This window comes from Cebus imitator, unplaced genomic scaffold (assembly GCF_001604975.1).
Source record: "Cebus imitator isolate Cc_AM_T3 unplaced genomic scaffold, Cebus_imitator-1.0 Scaffold604, whole genome shotgun sequence".
NCBI classification, from domain to species: domain Eukaryota; kingdom Metazoa; phylum Chordata; class Mammalia; order Primates; family Cebidae; genus Cebus; species Cebus imitator.
This window is the reverse complement of record NW_016107919.1, coordinates 32,255-41,281: the sequence shown is the minus strand read 5'-3', so window position 1 is coordinate 41,281 and position 9,027 is coordinate 32,255. Positions and strand designations below refer to the sequence as shown.

The 9,027-nt window shown below is 44.2% G+C and overlaps 1 protein-coding gene and 1 long non-coding RNA gene across 2 annotated transcripts in view; one reads left to right on the top strand and one right to left on the bottom strand.

Moving 5' to 3' along the window:
- VSIG4 (V-set and immunoglobulin domain containing 4) overlaps nucleotides 1-2,430 on the top strand; it is a 23,557-nt gene extending 21,127 nt beyond the window's left edge. Inside the window, exons 6-7 of the mRNA XM_037734326.1 lie at nucleotides 1,301-1,322; nucleotides 1,592-2,430. Of these exons, the coding sequence (XP_037590254.1) occupies nucleotides 1,301-1,322; nucleotides 1,592-1,875 (306 nt within the window). The 3' untranslated portion in view covers nucleotides 1,876-2,430. The remainder of the gene's footprint in view (nucleotides 1-1,300; nucleotides 1,323-1,591) is intronic.
- Nucleotides 2,431-4,384: 1,954 nt separating this feature from the next.
- On the bottom strand, nucleotides 4,385-8,798 carry LOC108294814. Its single transcript, XR_001821184.2, has 2 exons — nucleotides 6,968-8,798; nucleotides 4,385-5,335 (listed from the first exon to the last, which is right to left on the bottom strand). It is a non-coding gene; the product is annotated as an uncharacterized LOC108294814 (long non-coding RNA).
- Between the last annotated feature and the right edge of the window lie 229 nt (nucleotides 8,799-9,027).

The window sequence follows — 9,027 nt, the reverse complement described above, 5'->3', positions numbered from 1 at the left end:
AAAAAAAAAAACCCTAGCTGTCTCTCAATACCCAGTGCACTGGTCATTTTCCCTAGCGTTAGTGTTATTTTCTGTAGTAACTCTTACTCCCAAACAGCCTGATTTCTACCATGGGTCTCACAGATTTCCACCAGCAGAAGGGAGTCTTGAGTATCTCCTTCTCTCAGATCTCAAGTATAAGCTCTGGCTTTGGCCAGTTAACATGGCTATCACCATGAGACTGAACGTGATAGCAGAGATACCTCACATGGCCACAAACCCCAGGGGCACTAAAAGGAGAGTATTTCTCATAGTCTTGATGAGGTTGGGCATAAATGGTAACCACATTAAATTTTTTCTCTCTCAAAAACTTTCCATGGCTTCTCAAGGCCCAAGGAATAAAGGTCATATTCTATTCAATGCTCTCTGTGATCGTGCTCTAGCCAATTTTCTAACGTCCATCATTTCCTTATACCTAGTCTCATTTCCAGATTTTTCTCTTTCCTACTTCTCTATAAGGAAGATAGCTTTAGGGCATCAATTTAATTTAATATAATTACTGGGCATCTATTCTGTGACAGGCATTGAGCATATTCAGATGAAAAAGACATGACCCTTGCAGTACAAGAGCTCATAGGCCAATGGGGGAGGTAAGACACAGAAATGCAGGACTGTAGCACAAGGCAGAAGTCCTGTGGCTTGCCTTGTTTACTTTTTTGTCATTTAATGCTTGCATTTCCATTTGCAGCCCAGAAAAATTATAAGCACCTAGAGGGCAGTACTAAGAAATATCTATCTTTGTACCAACCTAAGCCTTTGAGCCTGTATGGAATACAGGACACTATTTCAGACACTAGGGGGCAATGGTGACCTATTTCATGGGTTTTCCTGGGTATATGGTGGGGGTGATTGCATTTGGGAATGGCTTGGGTCATGGTCATCAGCATCAGGCTAATCCAGCCCCTTCTTCCTGGTCTCTGGCCTGACAGTCAAGTTTCCCACAAGGACTCTCTGGGGATCTTTGGGGGAGATTCATGGTTAAAGAGCAGGTCCAGTTCCAGTGCCCTCCCCTTACCCATACCCAGAAACTGCTCCAGCCCAATATCCTGAGTCAGAGATGACAAAAAGGTTGTGCTTTTCCTTCCTTTCCCTGATAAATCTGCATCATTGTGTTTCAATTCACCTCTCCCACACCTCCCAGTTGTTGGAAAGCTGAGACATAAAATCTCCTTCTCTGTACCCTTCCCTCGTCTTTTAACTGGTATTGACCCTTGTCCACTTGCCATGAAAACTTCTGACATGATTCCTCCTTCTTTTCTAGAGCATGTCTGTGAAGCACCCAGGTAAGAAAGCCTCTCCTCTTCCGTTTTTGACCCTTCCCTGCCCCTAGTTTTGATTATATGTGGGAAACGTAGAGGAAACGGGGTGTGGCACAGACCGAATCCTAAGGCCAGAGGCCTTCAGGGTCAGGACATAGCTTTCTCCCCTGTCTCAGGCACCTCCTGAGGTTGTCTTGGCCCTCTGAACACAAAGGATAATTTAAATCCATCAGCCTTCTGCTCCCAGAATCTTTGGGAGGCAGAATCCTGAGAATTAACTGACAAGAATTGAGGCAGAAGGGTGGGAAACCAGGACCCCAGCCTGAAGCCCCTTCTTTTGGGTGGTGGGCTCTTGGGCCATAGGGTGCATGCCAGGGAGGCCAACGACTCTGGAGAAACCATGAGGGTGGCCATCTTCTCAAGTGGCTGCTCCAGTGATGAGCCAACTTCCCAGAATCTGAGCAACAACTACTCCGATCAGCCCTGCATAGGCCAGGAGTACCAGATCATCACCCAGATCAATGGTGACTACACCCGGCTGCTGCACACAGCTGCACGCAGTTCCTCCGTATTATGAGTTTCTGGCCACTGAGGCAAGAGTGTCTGTTTAAAATGCCCCACTAGGCCAGGATCTGCTGACATAATTGCCTGTACAGTCCTAGCCTTCTGCATAGCCACCTTCCCTGCTACCTATCTTCATGAATAGCCTCAAATTTCTGCCCTGCCAATAATGGGGCCCCTGGGAGTCACTGGCTTTGCTTTAGAATTTGTCAGATGCATTTCAAGTAAGTCAACTGCTGGATTTGGCCCTGGGCCCTTCTAGTATCTCTGCCTGGGATTTCTGGTACTCCTCTCTAAACACCAGAGGGAAGATACCCATAGCACTAGGACTTTATCATCATGCTTACAGGCACGATTCAACTTTGGCATCTTGCCACCAGAAGACGAGCGGGAGACTCAGCTCTGCCAGCTCAGAGGACCAGCTGCATCCAGGATCATTTCTCCTCCTTCAGGGCCAGACATCTTTTAATTGAGATTGTCATATCACAGACCAGGGTTCAGCTCTGCTCCTGCACTGAAAGTCTAATGTTCTGACTCTTAATGCTCAATAAATATCTAATCATAACAGCAATCTCAGTCGTGTTGTTCTTCTCTCACGGTATGGTAGGACCTACGAAACGTAATTAAAGTGAGACTAGTTAAGATGGTTGGGGCCTCTGAGAGTATGGATGTCACTTTTGGTTTTTTGGTCTTTCCCCTTCGCACACATGCCACTCCTACTTTACTCCACTGGTAAGCCCAGCTGGAACACCGTGAATATTTGATTACATAGTACTCGTCTGGCTTCCATTACCCCACTTACTATCCTGCCAGGTCCACCTGGATGATTCTTCCCACATCAAGTGGAAGCCTGGAAAAGAAAACGTCCTTCTGTCTCAGGGGACTATGAATGCAGAGATGAAGGGATTTCCTTCTTTCCAAAGTATGGATGCACCACTCCCAAGGATTTCACCTCTTTGAATCTTAAAATCTTGGGGGTAGTTGCATTTTTCACAGGTTATCTTCTTTACGCCATTTCTTACAATGTGAGGTGGGGTAAGGGCAAGAAAGCCTTTCTCTTCCAGCAGGAATAGGGTTAGGGGAAAGAGAGAGAAAGAGAGAGTTAGTGTGTGAGTTTGTGTGTGTACATAAGTTCCTGCACCTTTAAATAAGGCTCCTCTGTGGGAACCTGTTCTGACCCAGGTCTACACAGCTTTCTTTTCCCCATGTAATTAATGTCAAATCAACTTATGCACTCTTCAAAGAAGCTGCCATGTTGCTACTTCTGGTTCCCATGCAGCCCCAAAGGACAGCTCATGTTTCACAAGGTGCTGTTCCCCTTTTGCGATGATTACAGACTTCAAAATAGTACACAAAAGTAACAAAAAGGATCCCGCCACTTCACTAACATGCCAGATCCGTGGTAGAAACCTCAACATTTTCCTCTTTCCAGATGCTAGCTTCACCTAGTTGGTGAAAGGAACAACTCTTTCTTCCCCCTGGTGCTTACAAGCCTCTGAAATAGGGCCTCCACCCAGTGGAAACCTCACCTTCTTTCATGAAACAACTCTGTGTCCAGCCCCTACAGCCTTTGAAAATACCCATTATCTTTCCCTGCTGCCCATCAAAAAATGAGTTTCAGGTGTTGGGGAGAGAATCCTGGTTGCATTTTCACTAGTAAAATGAGCCACAAATCCAGGCACACTTCTCCGTAAGAGCTAAGGACTCCCAGGGATATCTCAAAATCATTCATCTTAAATAAAGAGCCTAGAGATTACTGATTCTAATACTCCCGTATTAGAGATGAGAAAATGAAGCTCAGAGAGGAACAACAACCAAGTTAGTGGTAGAATGGAGACCAAAAGTCAGCCCTGTGAACTCCTCAGTGCATATATTTATTGCAGCATCTGGATCTTCTTTGCTTCAAAGCTGAGAATTTTTTTTCAGATAGGACAAGCTAGTAAAAAATTCCTATGTATAGAGATAGTTCAAAGCTGCAGGACAGGCTAAACAAAAACCAGGTAACATGGGACCTTTCTTAGGCTGGTGGCTGGTTGGAGAAAGTAGATGAGTGAAAAGAGGAAAAGATCTCCAGAACAGACAGAAGGTGTGAAGTTTCTCTAGGATAGTTTCCCAAATTTTGCTTCATGGGCCATTAATACATGGGAAAAAATTGACATATGGGAAAAGTCTTTTTTTCCTGTGGGAAAAGAATTCATATCAGTTAAGTGTGGCAAATGCCTCATTCTACGGTTTCATCTTTGAGATTCTCAATGTAACATTACACTATTAAAGGCTCTGAAAAATCCTGTAATAAAACACCTGTATAACTGTGTAACCAAGTAATACTAAAATGTATTTGCCCTCTGAATCTTCTCTTTTGTCCTTTTCTTCCAGCCCTTGACAGTTTCTCAGGAAGAAAAAACCCTTCACGCTGGCTACTACGTAATATGCTCTATAACATTTGGTGTACGCAGTTTGATTTCTTGTTCAAAACCCAGGGTAGAATTTGGCCACAAGGCCTAAAGATAGTGGACTAGTGGAAAGTCAATCAATCAATAAAGGTTTATTTTTTTCTGTAACCAAAGTACTGGGCTGTGGTAGGGGAGACAGCAATCAAAGACACATAGCCTTGTCTTCTAGAAGCTCACAATCTAGTTGAAAATTCAAGAATACTCCCCTAGAAAAGTTCATTGACAATTCAAGAGGTGCTGTTAGACAGTAAGAGAGAAAGAGGCACATACCAGGGCCCAGGCAAGAAGTGCTTTGTGAGTGAAGAAGGAAAAAGTATAAGTTGATTTTTAAAAGTCTCTGGAAACACTGGACTTTGGCTAGGCCAGGAAATATGGGGAAGATTTGAATAGACAGAAATAAATGGGGAAAGTCTTCCTAGACGAAAAGACGTGGAAAAGGGAAGAGGTAGGCAAGGTCAAGGAGTATTTAGAAGCCAAGACTGAGCATCAAGAAAGTGAATTTCTAAGCCCTGCTTTCTCACATAAGCTATGATGCTTATGTGAGAATTCTGGTGTCCTAGATGGGAGACTCTGGGAGGAGAATGTGAAGGAAGAAAATAATAATGTATCAATGAGCACTTCCATTCCTGGACCTTTTATACATTTTCAAGACTATTGTGCTCCCATCAGCACTCTCATGATGTGTGTAGACGAAGCCCAGGGCTGTATTGCCCACATATGCCACACTTTTCCCCTGGTGTCCTCAGATATAATGCATCAGTTCCTGCAAAGTCACATAAAATAACTCATGAGAACTTGGTGCTTGGTGAGCATCCTTGTATCCAGCTGGCAGTTCATCTGTTATATCCCATCTGCCCTGGTCTGGAGCTGCTAAGCATGTGTCGCACTTGGGGTATTTGACAAACTGACACTCTACCACACGGAGTGTCCAACTCAGCTTGTCAAATACACGGAGTGTGGCACTGCAGGAGGCCAGGCCAGGGGCTTCTGTGGGAAGGTGAGATCTTCCTGGGAGATGTGACCCTGGAGGGAAAGAGAGAGAAAGAAGTGATGAGGTCACACTCTCAGCCCCAGAAAACTTGCTGAAAAGACAAGTCCAAGCACCAGAATAGGGAAGTGAGCAGAACAGGCATAAGGTTCCTAACCAGAAGAGAGATCCTAAGGACAAGCAGGGAAGGCCTGATTGACACCCAGTGCTCAGCTGGAAGGTCCTCAGACCTGAGTCCTGTAGCTATGGCATTTCTAGGTGTCCCAAGCTTCAGTGGTTTCCTCTATGAAGCAAAGAGGAGAAAATTTGGTCATCATCCTGCCTGTCTGACTTGGGGAAAGTACCAGATCCCAGAGTCATCATCCTTGCTCCCTCTTCTTCTCAGTTCCCCCAAGCTGTGTTTTCACAGTGTTGTGGCTATATATATAGGCTTTGAGGTTAAACATGACCTTAAATCCTAGCTCTTCCATTAGCTAGCCAGGCAACTTTGGATAAATCATTTCACCTCTCTGAGCGCAAGTTTGCTACTCCCACAAAATGTATGTAAGCATAATACCTACCTCATAAGGTTATTGTGAGAATGACAGGAGAAAATGCACTTAAAGCCTTTGGTTCAGTATTCAATACATAACAAATGCTCAAAAAAATAGTAATTATAACATCAAAATGAAAGCAAGAGCTATTGGCAATTGATTTAGCAGAATCTGGACAGGTGTGACATTGATTTCTCTTGGTCTCAGCCTTGCCTAACATGATCCTTTTGTCCCATAGGGACTCAAGAATGGCAGCTATTAAAGTGCCCTTAAAGATCATCTAGTCTCACTCACTTAGGTTATAAATGAGAGAACAAAGGCTCATGTTGGGGAGGAGACTTGTAAAGTTTATACAATAAGTTTTCTATAGTTCAGCAGTATGCATTATACAGCTTTCCTCATTGGTTCTTTTGCCTCCCTTCTCCGTATATTCCTCTAGGAAAGGGGAGACACAGCAACAAAGAGGGCAAAAACAGACAGTACCTTTGCAATGCAGCATTTGGGATCACTGAACCCACAAGTCACCAGTGCAATAAGGAAGATGCCAGAAGAAGGGTCAGGTCTGAAACTTCTGGGAGAATTCCCTTGGCAACACTCAGAACTTGTTACTAAAAATGCCGGGTTGCCAGGGTCAAATTATTGCCCTTACCAGCTGTGGCAGTCGATCTGTGAGCAGGTAGCTGGTCTACATTAAATACTGTCATGAAAAGTGGCAAAAACCTCAAGGTTGCCATAAATGGAAAACTGTCCCCATGAGGCCAGAAAGCCCTGTTCCAGCCAAGGCAAGACAGAAGGATTCAGCCTTGTCTTTCAGCAAGAAAACACTCAATGTTTTTTCTTGCTCAACTCTTTTAATTGAATGTAAGGGGTTAACATGCCCCTTCAAATTAAGTTCTAGCAGTAATCTCAAAACTAAGGCTCTTTTGCTCCCTCGCTTCCTTTTCTACCTACTCAATCCAGCCTAAGTCACCCAGCAGTAAAAGCAGCAGTCATGGTCACCAGATATGGTATGAAAAAATCAGACAAACTTGTGTTCTGATGCTGTCTTGGCCATCAACTAGACAATCATGGCTTGGGCAAGTATTTCTTTGGGCTTCAGTTGTCTTCTCTGGAAATGAGGACAAGAAGACTTACCTGGCGAAGTTGTTGGAAAGCGTTGCTAAGCTTTCCAGAGATTCCCACACCGGAGCCCAAAAGGACCTTGGCTCATTCCCTAGACCTGTGGTTGGAGGCCAGCCAAGCAAGCTGATTAACAGAGTTTGAGTTGGGGATGGCAGGCAAAAGAGAAATGTATTTTTACCTTTTTGATATCATTACCCTCATTGGCTACCAGCTCCAGTAAGAAGGCCTAGATAAGCTGCAGGTATTCACAGCCTTTTGAATGCCCTCTCTGACTTTATTCACCCCCAGAAAGCCTGGAAAGAAGGCATGAAAAGAGCTGAAAATTCTTAGTACTTCAAAATTTGGAGGTACTTGTAGACAATAATGCTCTAATATTGATGGAAGAAGTTAGTGGCTGAGCTGAAACTAGACTGGTTTCATTTCCACTCTTGCTGTTCTAGTCCATGCCTCTCCAATGGAGTGTATATAAGAAAATCAGGTTCAGTTGAGAAATGTTGGCCAGACCCATAGAGATAAATGTCTATGTGGGATGATATTAAAGGAATTTGGAAGCTCTTTTCTTTGTCTGTTACATTATTTGGAATAACATCATTTTTCTCCCATACGAAATGCAAAATCTTCTATTGAAGAGCTTCACAAAGCCACTATTATTGGCACAAAGGATGGGTCAGTTTTTATGGAGGGAATTGGAGGGAACCAACCAGAAGTAGGAGGGGTAGGTGTCTGGGAATCTCTCAACACTTAGAGTGAGCCAAGTATCTGAAAGAAGAATAGAAGAAAAGAAGTCCTCAGGACCATGCCTAAAAAATCCAGACTGCCTCTACTATGAGGAGGCCCAACTGAGTCAGTTATAGGACAGGTTCTGCTGCTTGATGTCTCTGTCCTCTGAGGACAGAGCAAAAAGAGGACTGGCCTGGGAATCCAGACCCAGCTCTCCTACAGATTCTCTGTATGACCTTGGGCAAGTCCCTTTCTTCCTCTTTCTGGACCTCAGTTTCTTCTTCCACATGTACCTGGTCTCTAAGAGTCTTTCAATTTTGAACTTCTAGGAGTCAAAAATTGGACTAGAGAAAAGGCTTTCATCTTTGAGCCATGCCTCTCATAGAGTGCTATATGGATTACCACCAGCTCTCCTCTTGGATGTGTTCAGCCCCACCCACAGTTACATATGCAAAGATTACTCACATCTTCTTTCTTGACAGAGGGCTGACAATCATAAAAATAAGGAATCTAATAACTAAAAGTCTCTATACAGCACTCATCTAATCATTCTTTTCTTATTCATTTATTTATTTATTTATTTATTTATTTTACAAAAGGGGTGAAAAAGCTGAGTCCTAGATTGGAGAAAGGACTTTCCCAAAGATACACACTGGGTAACTGGTAAAACCAGGACTGCTACTACGGTTTTCTGACTCCTGGGTCCAAAGAACATTCCACTTCCATGTGACTTTCTCCTAAACATACTAATTGGCTAGAAAATATCCTATCCCCTTTTCCCCACTACTAGAAGTTCCAGGATGGAAAGTCAATGGAAACCTTCTTCCCCCACCTTTGACATTGATCCCTGAGGAAGATCTGAGGAAAATGGAATGGGCAGATCCAAGCCACCCTTGGCTGCCATAGACACTGCCCTAGCTTGGGAATGCAAGAAGAGAGGGCAAATTGATACCATACCTGTCAGTGGAGTGGTGCCTTGGTCATGGAGGGGACACTGGTTCCCCAGTGCTGAGCCAACCTGCAGGGGCCAGATGGAACTGGGCTTTATGCCGTGAGCAAGAAGGTTGTGTGTTTTGAAGGGCCCTTGGTGTCTTCAACAGGAAACAGAAATGAGGAAGATAAGACTGAGGTTAGCCAACGGAAATCTGGGTGCGAAATGACAAAACAATGCTGTTGTGAAAGGGTCTGCTACTGCAGCAATAGTAGCAGAACACTGCCCTGCCTCCACCAACTCCCAGCTGACTTTCAACAGACACTAACTTTCCAAGCTGCAGAGAGAGAGAGTGGAAAGCACTTGGCTGCCCTAGGCTCTGCCTGTGGGTCAAAGAGGTTTTCCCAGAATAGTTGAGGGA